General features: G+C 52.7%; 6 protein-coding genes across 6 annotated transcripts; 4 read left to right on the top strand and 2 right to left on the bottom strand.

Annotated features, from left to right (window-relative positions):
* Positions 1-680: 680 nt before the first annotated feature.
* KY384_001291 (uncharacterized protein) lies at positions 681-3,213 on the top strand (the record flags this gene model as incomplete). The annotated part of the gene is made up of 2 exons (XM_044809822.1): positions 681-2,015; positions 2,065-3,213. The coding sequence occupies 2 exons, from the start codon at positions 681-683 to the stop codon at positions 3,211-3,213; spliced, it is 2,484 nt and encodes an 827-aa protein (XP_044672834.1).
* A 2,212-nt stretch (positions 3,214-5,425) lies between these two features.
* Positions 5,426-6,178, top strand: KY384_001290 (uncharacterized protein; the record flags this gene model as incomplete). Its single annotated transcript, XM_044809821.1, has 1 exon — positions 5,426-6,178. The coding sequence occupies one exon, from the start codon at positions 5,426-5,428 to the stop codon at positions 6,176-6,178; it is 753 nt and encodes a 250-aa protein (XP_044672833.1).
* A 756-nt stretch (positions 6,179-6,934) lies between these two features.
* Positions 6,935-9,041, top strand: KY384_001289 (uncharacterized protein; the record flags this gene model as incomplete). The annotated part of the gene is made up of 2 exons (XM_044809820.1): positions 6,935-7,037; positions 7,297-9,041. The coding sequence occupies 2 exons, from the start codon at positions 6,935-6,937 to the stop codon at positions 9,039-9,041; spliced, it is 1,848 nt and encodes a 615-aa protein (XP_044672832.1).
* Positions 9,042-9,116: 75 nt separating this feature from the next.
* Positions 9,117-9,725, bottom strand: KY384_001288 (uncharacterized protein; the record flags this gene model as incomplete). The annotated part of the gene is made up of 1 exon (XM_044809819.1): positions 9,117-9,725. One exon carries the CDS (start codon positions 9,723-9,725, stop codon positions 9,117-9,119), a length of 609 nt encoding a protein of 202 aa, XP_044672831.1.
* Positions 9,726-11,322: 1,597 nt separating this feature from the next.
* On the top strand, positions 11,323-12,606 carry KY384_001287 (uncharacterized protein; the record flags this gene model as incomplete). The annotated part of the gene is made up of 2 exons (XM_044809818.1): positions 11,323-11,440; positions 11,831-12,606. The coding sequence occupies 2 exons, from the start codon at positions 11,323-11,325 to the stop codon at positions 12,604-12,606; spliced, it is 894 nt and encodes a 297-aa protein (XP_044672830.1).
* Positions 12,607-12,737: 131 nt separating this feature from the next.
* On the bottom strand, positions 12,738-14,787 carry KY384_001286 (uncharacterized protein; the record flags this gene model as incomplete). Its single annotated transcript, XM_044809817.1, has 2 exons — positions 12,738-14,323; positions 14,370-14,787. The coding sequence occupies 2 exons, from the start codon at positions 14,785-14,787 to the stop codon at positions 12,738-12,740; spliced, it is 2,004 nt and encodes a 667-aa protein (XP_044672829.1).
* Positions 14,788-16,499: the final 1,712 nt, after the last annotated feature.

The following is a 16,499-nucleotide window of genomic DNA, read 5'->3' as shown; positions in this document are numbered from 1 at the left end:
TCATATGGACAGGACGGGTATCTTCGTCCTCCGTCCAGGATCACTCACAGCTTCCGAGGGTCGGTGTGTCTGAACATGGCGCCGCCAAATCAACGTCGCGGGTGAAAGGCCCTATAACATAGCCTAGAAGATCACTATGTTAACCACATTTTTAAGGTATCCCCTTGGAAGCAGCCCCTAGAGCTAGGCCCTAGAATTTAGCGGCGCCATGTTCAGACCTACCGACCCTCGTTCAACTAATTTGTGTCCCTTTGGCAGCCCTTCAACCAATTCAGTGAGTAGGAAAACCTTCCGATGTTTACAGGCTTCTCCCTCATCATTATGTCCAATCAACAATGAAAGCTCTTTTTGGACCTGCAGCAAGCCTACGTACGGGGGGCCGGCTCGATCGGGTTGGCTCTAGGATTTAGATCACGCAATGGAATTGTCTAGACCTTGATGGCACGATGCCCGCACCAATCAACTGTCCGCGCCGCAATCTGAGCCGAGATGGCACCACCACCGACTCCACTCACCAGACTGTCAGCACAAGGCTGAAAGATGCCATCTCGGGCACTACAATGATCTCTCCGCCGCCCGCGTTTCTCGTTTCTTCAACCTTCAATCCATCGCAAGCCATTGCCGTCTGGTGTCCCGTCGCTGGGTGGGCTTTGCGATAGCCAGTATCGCGAGACTGAGCCATGGCAGCGTACTATCAGCCCGCCTACCAGCCATTGAGTACCGGCTATGATCCTGCAAGCTATCAATACTCCGCCAACCCTCAATACACTGCTAGTCCTTCATCTTTCTCCAGCCATTCATACTTCCCCAGTCAGCAACAGACTCCCAACCAGAACTCCGACTCGGTCCCCTTAGTCGACAAGAAGAGCCCTAATGTCTCCATCAACTCCGTCTTCAACCGCTCGTCGCGATCACTCCAAAAGAATTATACCACCAAAAGTCGGCCTAAGTCATGGTGGTGGCACATCCTGTCGCATATCGTCAGTTTCTTGTGGGTGGTGCCGATTATCTCTATGTTGGTCCTCAATTGGACACACCACATCATTGGCTCAAGCGTCTGGTGCCCAATGGGCCATTGCAGCTCCAATTCCTGGGAGGAAGACGCCGTCACGAGAGCCGCTAAACTAGATCGCGACGACCACAATACCCTCGGCGCCCTCCAATTCGTCTCCAAAATGCTCGAAGTCTGGTTCATGCTGATCGCGACCGCCTTGGTCTACGACCTGGCAATGATCATGGCACGCATGGAAGGAGGTCTGCCCATTGGCTTCATACTAACCCATCTGGAGTTCATGGATGTCCGCAATCTGCTGAATCGCCATCTTTGGACCTCTCCAATCCCTCACAGGGGTGCTTCGCGAACGCAGAAGAAGAGCATCCTACGACTCTTCCTCTTCTCCGTCTTCGTTGCATTCTTGACAATCATAGCCAACCTCATGGGCCCAGCGGCAGCTGTCCTCGTGCTGCCCACCCTCCAATGGATAGACACACCTCATCTAGCCTCTCAAGTCTACCATAATGCCTTCTTCCAGCAGCCTCCCCAGGGCGACTCAGCATTAGACGGCTGCAACGCTACCGACCTCGCTGCCGGTAACTTCTCCTGCACTTACGTCAACTACGGACCAAGTCTCGAGCAATTCGCTGCGTCGGCGTTACTGACTGTGGATCAAAGTACCAAAGACTTCGCGCTTGACTTGGCTAGCACCTCGCAGGAGTCAGCTGTCGTCTTTCTTGTAAATGCGACAATGGAGAGTAATCTTGCCTGGGCCCCCAATCGCCAGGTACTCCAGGAGATATCCAAGGACCTATTCAAATATGCGATGCCGGAGAAGTGGGGCAAGCCACCGACGCCTCTGAATGACTCGCTCAGTATTGTCATCAATCGAGAAGGCCCCAGTGTAGGGTTCAACGCGTATTGTAGCGCAGGCAATGTTTCCGTGACGAACGTGGCGGATGATAAGCAGATTGCATGTTTTGATGGCTGGAGCATTGACGGCATCAACAACTACACCAAGGTACTAACCCCGCATGAGTCCCACTCGCTATCGCTAACCATCAATGCAGTGCTATCGTGTAGGCCAAGGTTTCGGCGCCACAAATAAAGCCTCCCGATTCCACATCGACAATTACGCCGTGGACTCCAATGTCAACAACACGGCTGTCGACGTCTTCTTCTCCGACAAAGCCACCTACTACAACCCCACAACCGACTTCAACTCCGGCATCAAAGCCTGCCTCTCTGCCTCCGCCGCCCCATCCTGCGATTGGGACCGCATCTTCTCCACCCCCGTCCCCTCCGATCTGCGCAACATGTCCACGAATGTAGCCGTAACATCCTACTCCATGATCCCAGCCTTCGACCCCTCCGAGATGGGCGCCGGCGGCCCCTCCGCCCGCCTCTTCTGCGACCACGTATCCTACATAAACTTCCCAACCTACACCTTTGACGCCTCAACCTCCACGAACCCGCTCCAACTCGTGCGCATGACAAACCTGGAGCTCAAGAACCCCGACCCCATCGTCATGGACCCAGACTGGTTCCTCGCCACCTGGTCTGTCGACCGCAACGGCAGTGCAAGCAGCTACCACAAGATGTCGCAGGAAATAATGCGCACGGTGCCCCTCGCCTGGGCGGACGGTATGAGCAATACCAGCTATTTCGCCCAGGAGATGAATATGCTACAGCTCTACTCGCTTACGCAGATGATGTCCATGGTGCGCTGGCGAAACACCACTCTTCCCTCCCCATCATCGTCCTCCACCCCTTCACTCGCCCCCACCGATACCGTCCTCAAAACATGGGCAACCCGCCACGTATGGGCCTACTCCCTCAATTCCCGCACATCCAAACTCGGCGCCGCCGTCGTCCTGACGGGCTGTGCCTGCGTCCTCTTCCGCCTCTTCCTCGGTGCCTTTTTCGGGAAACGCGAACATAGTCCTATTGACTTGTTCGTGGCGGCGCTGCAGCATCAGCCGCAGGGGGAATTCGACGGGATGCATGAGAAAGACGGGAGTGTGGGGAGCGGGGCGAAGGTTAGGTACGTGATGGAGGAGGATGAGAATGGTAAGCCGCGGTTTGTGCCGGAGCGGAGCTATATGGGGGATTTTGGGCGGGAGGCGACGAGGGGGTGGAGCTGGGGGCGACGGAGTACCTGGAGGAGTTTGGGTAGTAGTGGTGGTGGCGGTGGTGGTGGGGCAGGAAATACGCCATGAGGGGGGGGGAGGTGCGAAAAAGGTGGTAAGAGGTGGTTTATATGTAATGAAAAGATGGAGATGTAGCAGGTGATTTGTATGACATACTGGTAGTGGTGATGATGTTAGAACTATCCAATATATAATGGAGGCAGCTATTGGATTCTCGCTCCCACATCTTACTTAGGAAGGAAGGAAGGGGGTTCATCTATGCCATCACCATCCAGCCACACCTCACATTATTCCCTATCACCACCACCACCACCCCTCTGTTTCCACAGTCTAGCATGGAAGTCTTGCCTCCAGAATCGAGCTCATCTTCGACCCCCCCCTTGCAAATAACGGAATAGGCTTGGCGCCATCCATCCTTCCCTTCTCTTCCCTTCCTCGCAGTAGTCCGTGGGGACACCCCTCTCCACCTCTTACCTAACTGACTCCTCCCCTCGCCCGTCAACCATCCCACCATCTTCCGTCCAGCTATCTCAGGATCTCATTGGAGAGGGGCACTGTAACGGCCAGCTCCCGAGAGTACGATGGAATGCTGGGTGCTGGGTGCTTGATCCGCAATGTGAAACGCCCGCAGCCTTGCCAGTGGTACGGCGGTTCCGCGAGGTGGGCTAATTTTGGGAAGGGGGGAAGAGGGGAGGGGGGAAAGGGGGGGATCTAGTGGCCATGAGGCTGTACATATGGTAGATCTACTGGGTTGGGGGGGTTAAGGGATGAGAGTGGTGCTGTGGGGTGTTTTGAGCGACCGAGGGGGAGGGGGAGTGGCTGCGAAAATATATGAGATGGTATAGGGGCTTTACCTGTGGACCCGGTCGAAGATGATTGATTGATTGAGAGTGGATGGAGCGGAGGAACGTTCTTCGTCTTTGGTATCCTGAATGTTGTCGTCTATGTGGAAGGGACGGCGTTTAGGGGTGGCAGTGGACTCCAAGCTGTGGCTGGAGCCTCGGCGATATTTGTACCGAAGTGGGATTGCCATGGTGACATGACCGTGCGTTGTATTTGCAGCAGCGATGATGTTCTTGGGATGAGAATCTTCTCCAGGCGACGGCACACACGCGTTGCGACCGACGGTGCGGTGGGGATGGATGGATGGATCGTTCCCCCATTGCAAAAATTCGGAGGTAGCTTAGTAAGCTCTTCCCAAGAGCGACACACATGCATTATTCAATCTGAGCATTTACTTTTTTCGGCAATTATCACGCAATAATGCCCCTCGAGCGCCGGATCCGGAGGATTAATGTTACCATGTCCGCTTGGGCTCCTGGCGCATCGACTATCGCGGGGCGGTAGAAACCATGATTTGGCGGTTCGGAGACATGTGAGACAGCCCGCTGCAGATTGCGCGATTTTTTTTAAGGCCGCCGTGGGGAAATGCTGCGGAAACATCCTTCTTGGGGAAGGGGGGGGAGGGGCGGTTTGTGGGGTATTGAGGCGTCGGGATTCGATTGACGACCTGTGGGCTTGATGGAGGGTGGGTCAAAAGGAGTATATAAGGATAAAGGCTCTGTTGGTTCTGCGTCGATTGTGGTGTCGATTTGCTGTGTTCCTCGGCGTTGTTGCACTGTGATGAGGAGATGGTAACGAGGAGATGAATATTCTGCTGGATGCAAGGAAGTGGTGAGTCTTGTCCTGAGAAATGACTTCGTTGCTTTCACTTGGCCAGGTAGGAACGGCCGATCAGTCTTTGTACCACAAGTCGCAAAGCGCAATTCTCGAGTCATGTTGAATCCTAGCCACGGATTTCAGCATCGCAGACTCCGTCTTACTGCGTGTTGGTCGATTTGACTTGCTCATCTGTAGATCATATCATGAGAGATCCGTCGTCAAGCGCTGAATGGGTTGGTCGTTTATGTGTGGCTTTCCATTGACCACGTTAATGGCTGCACCGCTCGAAGGATCTTAGACGTTTCTCTTTCCCCTGAGTCACGTCTGTGCTCTTGCTCTGGCTACCACCACTCATTGCGTGCTGCTGAGGATCATGATCGTTTGCCATTCGGTCGGGAAGTTCTAATATGCGCAGTTCAAGCCTTCCGCAAGCCTTCCGCTTGTTTTAGCCGCCGAATGGCAGCCTTGTTTGCACTTGAGTATGGCTTGCCGATAATGAATATAAAAGAGAAGACAAAAGTCATGTCTGCTTGCTTGTTAATGACTTCCCTCAATTGAAGCAAGCAATTAAACCGATGTCAAACCATTTCTCCCAAATCCTTGATCATCGTATCTTAACATGTATTGTTTAGTCCTGACGCATCTTCTGGCCCATCTCATTACCTCCGGCTTCACTTCACCAATCAACGCGGCTATACCTGCAGCCCCAGATTGTGCGACGCGTCCACCTGGTACAACTCCAGAGAGTGACTGCTATCCACCACTATCCATCACCGATACCGACACCGCCCATGTCTGGGGTATAGCCGTGGACAAGGTCGCTGATGCACAAGACATACAGCTCTCATGGTACGAACAAGGCAACAGTGGCCAGGATTTCCATTACTTGAACGGGTGGACACGTGCGGAAAACAACTCATGGTGGATGACGACATGCGAGCCCGCGGTCGAAAGAATCTGCAAGATCACCGACCTTGCTCGAGCCTCCTTCCCCACGTCGGGTTACGAAGGCAAATGGTGGTGGGGCTATGAAGTCGCCAAAGACCAAGGCTCAGAAGGTTGTCTGATCAGCGTGTATGTACCGGGTCTCGGCGCAGTCACACCGCCTTCGGCTCAGGACTGCAAGGCCACCATCCTGGAACCCATGATCTCCTTGCTGAACGAATCTTACGATATGCGGGCCAGTGTCAATCTGGCACAAGCTCCTGGTGTACCTAATTTCGCGAAACCCGGTACTCAGATCAGCGGCCCGCCGCAAAAACTGCTTAACCCCGATGGTTCGACTGTGGATATTGATGGTTTGGATCAGAGCATTGATAACCTGGGTGAAGCACTGAATGCGTCATTGACTTCGTGGCTTGTCCAACCGTAGGTACCTCTTTTATTGAAATCAAATGAAAGGTTTGCTGACATCAGCCCGGCTCGTAGGTTCAAGAGATCGGACAGGTAATAATACGGCAGAAAACTCAGACCGGCAGATTCCCAAATTGAGGTTGCCGGTGTACAAAGATATTCAAATTCATCATAAGTTCTTAAAGATTCATACCAGCGAAGATATTTGCGTCGACAATGACTGCGTCTGTGCTCGTTGCGTTATTGTGACCAGCCACATCGTTCTAGGTCATTTGTTCCGTATGTCTCGGTCGTATTCAAAACAAGATACCTTCCCTTCTACGAACACTTCAAGACCGGTATGCATGTATATCTTAGATGGATAGCATCGATATTTCATCACAGGATGTTGTGAAAAAGGAAGTCGAGATTTTGTGGAATTTCATTTCTCCCCGGAGTTTAGCCAAGACCATCGGATTTAAGCCATCTTGGCGCAAAGCCCAATTTCTGCCCGCATCACTACATGCTTTCCTCTGACGCATATAATTTGAAAAGTCTCTCCTTTATGACCTTTCACTCGCATTGTCTACTGCAAAACAACGTGATCTGACGTAAACACCCGCCAGCGCTTTGAAGAACATGAAATTCATATCCAAAGCCAATCTTCCACCATTCCCAACATGTCCTTATCTCCCGGAGTCTTGCTGCTTTCAAAGACCCTCACAGAGACCCCCACCCATAACTAATGAAGCTACCGCACACTCAACGTGAAGACATGATCGTGCACTAAAGCATCATGGATGATTCGATACCTCAAAGCACTGTTCTTAATCGAGCCAATCAGGGTTCAGCCGCTCAATTCGACTTACTCCCAAATAGGCAGCCAAGACACAAGACTGGTCCTTAGCCTCGCAATCGGAATTGATGTTGGGGATTTCAAATGTGTACTTGGAAGATGGTCGCTATCGTCATTGTGCTTTGCTGACATATAGACCTAACAGCAAGGGTTGGGGTAAAAGGTAATGTAGTATCTGCAGTGGACATAAACGTTGTTGTGGACTCGATGTTTCTTCCCCAATCCTTACTCCCTGTTGAGTACGACCACAGATGCTCTTTGTTGTCTTCTCGCGCAAGGCTCCTCTTCCTTGATATCTCCAGATCTTGACTTCCCGACCATCGTCTCCTCGCCTGCAATTGGTGAACAAGAAGCAAAAAGCATGCCCCGCACTCTATCCCCAATTCTAAGCAACACCACTACATCCCCTCCCCCAAAAATCCACAGCCGCAACACCTCAAACCAAAACAACCAGGCCATCACCACCATCGCCCACACCCCCTCACCACCCACAGAAGAACCCCTCCAATCCCACATCACCCACCTCGGCCGCTCTCGCCCCCCCACCTTCCCCACCCGCCTCAGCGAAATCTCCTTCATCTTCAGCATAACAATGTCACAATTCCTAACCGAATACTTCGTATCGGGCTTCACCGTCTTACTCCCTACACTCATCTCCTCCCTCTCGATCCCACCCGCCTCCAGCGTCTGGCCCGCCACAGCCTTCTCCCTCGCCATCGCCAGCACCTTGCTCGTCTTCGGCCGACTCGGCGACATCTGCGGCCCCTACCCCGTCTTCATCTACGGCCTGCTCTGGCATCTCATCTGGTGCGTCGTTGCGGGATTCAGTGTCACGCCGCTAATGCTGGATTTCTGCCGCGCGTGCCAGGGGTTGGGCGCGGCGGCGTTTTTGCCCACGGCCGTCGCGCTGATGGGGTCGGTGTATAGGCCTGGGCCGAGGAAGAATCTGGTTTTTGCGATCTATGGGACTTCGGCGGTATTTGGGTTCTTTGGCGGGATTTTTGTCGCCGGGGTTGTCGGGCAGTTTTTGCGCTGGGGCTGGTATTTCTGGATTGGCGGCATTCTTACTGCTGTCACGCTTGTATGTTCGGTCTTTTCGATCCCGCATCAGCCGTCGCAGCAGGGAAATGGGAATGGGACTGGGACGAGGATGGACTATCCCGGTGCTGTGAGCATCGTTGTCGCCCTGACTCTCACCGTTTTTGCCATTACGGAATCTGCGCATGCCCCGCGCGGCTGGTCGACGCCGTATATTCCCCTCACCTTCTCACTCGGTCTCCTCTCTCTCCTCGCCTTCATATATATCGAGTACCGCTCCCCCAATCCTCTCCTACCAGCCTCAATTTTCACCACTCATCAATCCATGACGCCTCTCCTCATTGCCTTGTTCCTCCTGTATGGCACATGGGGCATCTTCTCCGTCTACGGCACGCTCTATTTCCAGAACTTTCTCGGCGCTTCCCCTCTCCAAGTAGTCGCTTGGTACACGCCCCTCGGTGTAGCAGGCCTGCTCCTCAGCATCCTCGAAGGGTTGATCTTGCACCTCGTGCCAGGACGGGTGCTCCTCGTGATTTCTGGCGCGGGGGCGCTGGGCGCGCAACTCCTACTCGCTCTGCTTCCTCCCCACGGAAACCACACTTATTGGAAGTTCATTTTCCCGGCGACAATTCTGAGTACGATCGGTATTGATCTATCTACGATCTTGATGACGGTGTTCATCACGACGACGTTTCCTGCCAAGCAGCAGGGCTTGGCGGGCGGAGTCATCAACTCGGTGCTGCAATTGGGCGTCGCGGTTGTTTTGGGACTCGCGGACATCGTCCAGTCGGCAACTGTTGAGGAAGTCGGGCTGGGGAGAAGTTATAAGAATACGTTCTGGTTTGGCGTTGGCGCGGGAGCGGCCGCTTTGCTGCTTCTGGGCATTTGGGGAAGGGTGCCGAAGGCGACGAGTGAGTTGACTGCTGAGGAGAGAGAGGAGCTGATGAGAGAGGCAGAGACGGAAGCGGGGCGGTATGATAGAAGGTCGGACGAGGACGCCGGCCTGTAAGATAGTCGGTCAGATGTAGAAGTTCTGGGGTGAAGTCTATATCGTAGCGGCGCGGTGGATTGAAGCTGATGAGTTTCAAATGATGAGCCAGTCAACACCCGTAACCCTCAATTCAGCGATCCAATCCCCACCACTCCTCTCATTATTCACTATATCACCTTCAAGATCCAACACAGGCTTTCGACTCTTGCTCCTCTCCCAAATCTCCTCCAACACCTTCAATGCTCCTCTTATCACTCCCCATGGTTGGACTTCCCACAAATCGTGAAATTTGCCCTTCACCCACTCCCGTCTTTTAGGATCCCTCGTCTCTGCTCCCGCGACAAATGCTGGCCAGGCTATTGCTTTGAACATTTCGGTATCTGAGAGGATGAATGAGAGAGGCATCATGATGTCCTCAACCAAAGATTCGAGATCATGGGAGAGTTGCACATGTGGGTAGAGGGAGAGCAACATCCGAGAGAGATAGATGCATACGGCGGCACGGTGGGCAGAGGCAATGTGTGTGCGGTTAATGATGTCGTCGGGGGCGGGCGAACGAGGCTGGAGATCGATGGCCCAAGAGAGGGGATTGAACGATTTTGCGGTGGAGAGGAGATGGAGCAGAATTTGCTTGTTTTGGGATTCCGTTGAGAAGTGTGTGGGCGAGAGGCTGGGTTGAGATAATTGAGAGGCTGTTTGCATTAGATGGAGGAGGATCTTGGGGAATGAAGAGCAGTGGTTTCCTTCTGTGTCCTGAAGCAGGGATAGGGTGTCTTTCGGGAAAATGTTGTCGTATATAAGATGTCTCTGGCTCGTGAGTGTTGAACCGAGAATGTCGAAGCTGGTGTGAAATTGGTCAGTATGTATGAATAATAGTGGCTTAGGATCGATATATATACACCAAGCAATTTGATATCAAATATTGACGTAATGGACTACTGAAAGCCTGCGTCAATACGTTTGGCGATAAAAGTGTTCTAATAATCGTTCTCGCACCATCGATGTGGTGCCTCCAGCTGTCCCGTCCGGAGTCGATAAGCTCGAATTCGATGAACAACAGTACTGCTGCTAGAGTGACCTCGGTATTTGCTGAGGGTATACTTGTGAGAGAATATTTGAGTAAAGAAAGAGCCCGCTGTTTAGCCACAAGCGCATCACTTTCATGGTCTGCTTGTGGGATTGCGGACAAATCAGATGATGAAGAGTCTTGTGAGTTTGTGCGATTGCGAAGGGAATGAGCCAATTTGTCAATGGCCGAGTATTTCGAGCGTCGGTTTGACATATGCAGCGCTGAATTCGCGATGATAATTTGAAGGAGAACTGGATGCTGATGCGTCATGGGAACAAGCTCGCGAAACGGATTGTGTCCAGGTGTATCGTAGAGGACGAGATCTCTGCAGACATCACCAGCAACTATGTGGTACAAAGTCCATAAGTGTCAGTGCCAACGTTATGATGCGAATGGAGCTCACAGTAAAGCAAGTAATGTCGCGCTCCCTGATCCAAGTCTTGAACCAAAGGATCCATTAGAAAATCAAGTGGCAATGTTTCAGTACTCCCAGAAGAGGTTGATTGACTGCAGGAAATGGCAGGAGACGATGAATTAAGTCTTAGATGTCTGCGGCTTACTTGGTCCTTAGTCACCTGTCCAAAGGTCTTACCGGCCAAGTTCCCACGACTAGCGACGCCTTTTTCCCAGCGAAACAAACGCTGGTATCCAAGGCATTCTTGACCTGTCTTGTTACATTTCAGACATTGTGGAAGAGATCCGTCGCATTTCAAGCGCCGACGTCGGCAATTGTGGCATGCTTGAGGACGTGACTCTGAGGGGCCCATGACGCTGGTCTTTAGGTCAATCCCAAGATGATATGAGCCTTTGTACCATTTCAACTATTCAGTCTGTCGCTAGGTGGACTTAGAGCCTCGCGGCGAATGTTCACTTATTCCATTGGCTGAACAATGTCGAGTCGAGCATAGAAGACGTAGGAAAACCTAATGACCTCGTGATGGATGGTCAAAGCTGGATGCCTTTCGGCGCGGCAAGACCTATGAACCTCGATTGGCTTCACTACCCCGCAAATTTCTGCAGCTTTCCCAATGTACAAAATGCTCGCAACGTATGAATATCAGTTGTAAGAGTGGGGAGGCGATAGCTGGAGATAGCAATGCTCCGGACTCAAGCGCTCAACATGGCCGGAAATAAATGGTCTTGGCGTCCGAATTCCTCTCCTCAATTCTTCGGACCCGAGTAGTCAATTGTTCATACACTCATCTTACAACCAGGACAACGTTGTTCATTATGCCATCTGACACGGATAAGCTCATTGAGATCGCAAGATACGCCACACAGGCTATTGGCGCCGCGGCAATTGGCCTGATTGCAATCAACCAGCTGAGAAAATTGCTTCCCTCTCGCCGTGAAGATGTGACATGCATCCCATCGCCCCTTAAGACACAACTCCCTCACCTCACTAAGAACGAAATAAGTGCTTTGCCATACCCACCCGGTTTACTACCAGGTGCTAGAGATGTAGAGACTCCTCACGGAAGCTTTCGGGTATATGAATGGGGACCTGTGGATGGCAGAAAAGTGATGTTTCTACATGGAGATTGGACGCCTTCTCCCATATTCAGCTCTATCGCGCAGGAATTAGTTGCTCGTGGATGCAGGGTACTATTACTCGGTACGTAAATCATCACCTCGACATTCTGCGCGCTAATCGCGTTCTACTGCACCAATATCAAAACCCTAGAATCATGTAATCAGGAAAATACAGGGAACATCCCTTAGCTAACCAAACATGTAGATCTCTGGGGACGAGGCTACTCGTCCAGCCCTCTCCACGCCACCCACAACGCCCATCTGTTTCACCTACAAATCCTCTACGCAATCACCTCATCCTCCATCCCCTGGACCGGCAAATCGCTCGGAGGCTTCGCTCTACTCGGTTTCTCGCTTGGTGGCGGCATAGCCATGTCCTTCACTGCCGCCTTCCCCGAACTCATCGACTCTATGATCCTGCTTGGCCCAGCAGGCATTCTCAGAATTCTGCCTGGCGATTATTTGGCCCCGATATTCAAATATCACGCGTTTGCGCCAGCATGGTATGTACGGCGGCGGGCAGGTCTGACATTAGGCGTGAACGTGAATGGTACAGCGCAAGAAAGTGATTTGAAGGGCGAAATGGGTGTGGACGTGCCGTCGACGAAGGAGGAGACTTCCGTGGGAAAGCTCGATTTTCCGGCTATGGCACAGTGGCAATTTGATAATCATCACGGCTGCGTTCACAGCTGGTTGGATACGCTTAATAATGCGCCGGTTATGCATCAGCATGCTGAGTGGGAGAAAGTCATCGCGCGGCTCGGGGCGTCGGAGTCTGGCATATCGAAGCTTCTCGTGATCTTTGGGGAGGACGACCAAGTGGTGAACCGGTCGGAGGTTGGAGTTGAGATGGCAGAGATGTTTACCCGGCAAGGGAAGCGTGAGAAACTGGATATTAGGACCGTACCAGGCGATCACGGTTTTCCTGTGACGCAGGCTGACGCAGTGGTCGAGCACATCGCGGACTTCTGGCAGATGTAACTCCACGGCAACAACATTCGCCTAATCTCACACTTCACATGGCGATTCATCTTCATCGCGGCAAAACGTCTCCTCTACTCACTCCGCAATGCGGCTCGTTCTCATCACGCCGGACGCCTTTTCCGCTCCACCTACACACCGCTCACATCCCCCTCCTTAACCGGATGGATCAACACGCCCGGTAAACACAACCTCCCCCTCCCCTCCTTCCTACCCTTCTCTCCTAATGTCCCCACCTCACTCCCATGGATCCACCACCGATAAATCCCCGTCCCGAACTGCTCCCACCTACTTATCACCCACGCATACGTCAATCTTGCAAATACGGCGTTCCACCGATCTCCCCTCCCCCACCGCCACGGCGTGTTCCTTACGCCCTGCGCATTAAAACCCCTCTCTATCTCCTCCAACGTCCTTGGCTGACCCTCACCCACAGGATCATAGAACGTCGGCAATGGAAAACTCACGGCCTTCAGCCCATGCAGATACGCGAATGTGGCCGGCCCTATCTCAGGCAGGATATCCACCCCATAGTCGCGCGTAGTGGCGTGCATAATCCCCAGCATTTCGCGGGAAAAACGCACGGCGGGCGTAGCATCGAGGTAGTAAGTCCTCGGAGCAGAATCATTAGAATTTGGGGTAGCGAACCCCTTCTGAATCCCCCAATCCGGATTCGTGGGATCTTTAGGCCCCGGCAAAATAGGCGCGAAGGAGATGAAACCCGCATCTTCGTCTACGCCCCATTCATAATCCGTATCATTATCAGGATGGGGATAAGGCGGCGTCGGGCCTTCTGGATCCAAGCTCGAGGTAGTGGAAGCAGGCGCGCCCCACACCCCTCCATCGACCGTCTGATTCGCGACAAGCTCGCCAAACTCCTTGTACGAGCGGTGCAAATGCGGCATATAAAACCTCGCATTGCGCTCCCACAGCAACCTCCTCGCCTGCTTCCGCGCCCACGCGTCCGCGTTCGCGAACAAATCGTACCAATGCCCCGTATACCGCACATCGAGCTCCATCATCCAGAAATGGTCGAATTGCGGATGCAGGTGCGCGAAGAGCTGCAAGGGCTGGTCCATATGCAGCATTTGATTCAAAGCTTGGTTTGTGCCCGGGTACCAGGGGAGCGTGAAGGAGGGGACGCTCCACAGCAGCGTTATGTTGTGGAACTCCCGCGGCACGAAGGCGTGTAGCGCGAATTTGTATATTGTCGGCGAGGTGAGGAGTTTGGGCGCGTGCCGGATCTCGATGAGCAGGAAGACGGTGTATTCGCCGCCCGAGTGCAGGGAGAGCTCGGAGATGAGGGCGCGGAGTTGCATGCTGAGGTCTTTGGTGTAGGTCATTTCTTGGTAGGCGCGCAGGACGACGGCGGTGCGCTTCTTGCACTTTTTGTCTTTCTGGGCGGCTGCGGGGTGTTGTTGGTGCTTGTTGTGGGCTTGGTGGGCGCCGAGCTCGTTGGCGGATTGCGGCGCGCGAAGGCGCGTCAAGGTGGCATCTGGACTGGGGATGTGGCAGAAGCGGTCTTCGTTGCGAAGCAAACATTTATGCTGAAGACTCCCCCAGTCGACTTTCGACCAATCCACACTCATTGACGCGTTCGTTCTCTTTTTCTTTCCGTGGAAGCCGTAGCTCTCGAGGCGGCTGTATCGGTCAAAGCAGTGGTCAGCGTCAAGCCCGCTTTCATGGTACGACCCGAAGACTGGCTCCGGGAGAGTCACTGCTGAAGATTAGCCTAGTACGCGTGATGATATCCCAGCGCTTACGAGGTTCCTGTATGCGGTATGCTTTGGGCATATCAGCAGGATTCTCATTAACTTCCACACCTCTCGGTCCAACGCAAGCGCGATGAGAGCCTTGCCACCTCTTGCGCCATTCAGCACTGTTGTAGGCTGGATAAGGCTTATAAGGCCTGGACTCCAATCTACTTTCATTGAAGTTCTTAAGGTCAGGAAATTCGTTTGATGGCTCCTTCCCCACGGTTTCTGCGGAGTCGTTATGGTGGTAGTGCTCATGGTAATGCGATTTTGCAGTCGTATGGAAGGAGGAATCAGGTCTTGTGTGGTGCGCATAAAGATTTGGTGAGCCCTGAAGATATACCAGGAGTGTAATCACTATGAAGGCTGCAGATACAGTATACTTTGAGAGGTGGCGCATGTCCATGGAGCGACTTGGGATAATCATGGTGCACCCGCTAGTAGCATGCAATCGCAGACCGCGAGGCTACGGTGTCTTTCAGCTTTTGAAGCTATATGAAGCCCTGACGTATTGACGGTGCAACTCGGGATTGGAGCGTTCAGTCATCTTGACGTTTTTCTCGCCTTCGGAGATCTATTTTCCTCACTTAAAACCAGTTTGGAGACAAATACAAGCACCTTCTCCATTTTGCGTAAAACACAAATCAGGATGTCGAAAAGAAGGATTATCAAATGGATGAAATAGTGCTGGTCTCCTCTAAATGAAGATATGTGGCTTGCTATTGAAGTCAAAGTCTTCGTATACCTTGAAACCCTGCGCCGTGTGGCACAGCCACCACAACCCAGAATGACGGACGCGTCCGATCAAACCCTCGCAAGAATTCGTCATGTCGTCTCAATAATGAGGTGGTAGTCAACCCTTGGACTCTGGTGTGTGTGCTTGCAGTGCTGTGTATCATGTCCGTTCGGGAGTTGACAGGTTTTCGCTTCCATGGCGAAATTCCTACCTAGCGCCTGAGCGCGTCGTTCTGTACTCTGCCCTCGCATCGGTGGAAGAACGGAAAGATCAAATGAATGAGTGTGAGAGTACTGCGGTGGCATGTCTCAGCTCCTGCGCAAGGCGCGCGTGGTAGGACAAGTCCGACAACGGCATGGACCGCGAAGGAAAGACCAGAATAGCCAACGACTAGGGAAGAAATGTTTATACATCATACCTAAAGCTTCACCAACAATATCAAGGTGTACTCGGCGCGTGTTAGCGCTCGTGACATGGAAGGTCGAACCATCTTCGTCGCCAGGGAAGCCCGAATTTGCTTGCATCAACGGGGGTTGTGCACGTTCGGGCTGGGAGATGACGGCGGCGATGAGGGAAGCGTCGGTGGTAGAGAGGCGTTCCTGGGGAATAGTCCTAGATTTGTAGTCCATAGGTACGTCAGCCTGGCTGGACTGCATAGGTAGCTAATTACCCTGTTAAGGCCCAGATGCGGGAGCTTCACTGTCCCAGCCTCTCCCACGGTCGGCTTTGTTGGAGTCGAACCAACGCCATACATGCAGCCATATGCTGGGCACCACCGGCTTGACCAGTTGGGGAGAATTACTGTAACAAGACGAATTCGAACCTACCTGATTGAGATTACATGCTTTGACATTGATAATGATGGAGGAAAATGGTTTGTCGAAGAGACTCGCCGGTCGAAGAGAAGATACCTAGATGATATCCGTAGGGATGTCAGCCTGGCTGTGCTGCATAGGGAGCTTAATTACCCCGAAGGCCCTCAAAAGGGAAAGCAATCACTCTCCCAGTCCCCCTCCGGTCGGCTTCGTCGGAATCGAACCGACATCAGACACACGCAGCCGGGGGAAAACTGCACAAGACAAGTTCAAACCTACATAATTGAATTTCTTTCTTTCGCTGCTGATCGGGAGCTTGACTGAGAGCTGGATCGGGGCATTGATGCGGGATACCTAGATGACACCTTGTAGGATTAGCCTGGCTGGGCTATGTAGGTAGCTTCCAAATGGACACTTCACTCTCCCAGTGTCCCTTGCGTCGGCTTTGACGGAGTCGAACCGCCGCCATACATGCAGCCACATGTTGGACACACCGGTTTGACCTGCTGAGGAGGGGATTACTGATAAAGCAAATTCGAACCTACCTATCAAGTTGCTGATGTTGATCGGGAGATCATGGCGAGAGTG

Source organism: Bacidia gigantensis, assembly GCF_019456465.1.
Source record: "Bacidia gigantensis strain McMullin 20006 chromosome Unknown contig_132, whole genome shotgun sequence".
NCBI classification, from domain to species: Eukaryota; Fungi; Ascomycota; class Lecanoromycetes; order Lecanorales; family Ramalinaceae; genus Bacidia; species Bacidia gigantensis.
This window is presented reverse-complemented; position numbering and strand designations above follow the sequence as displayed.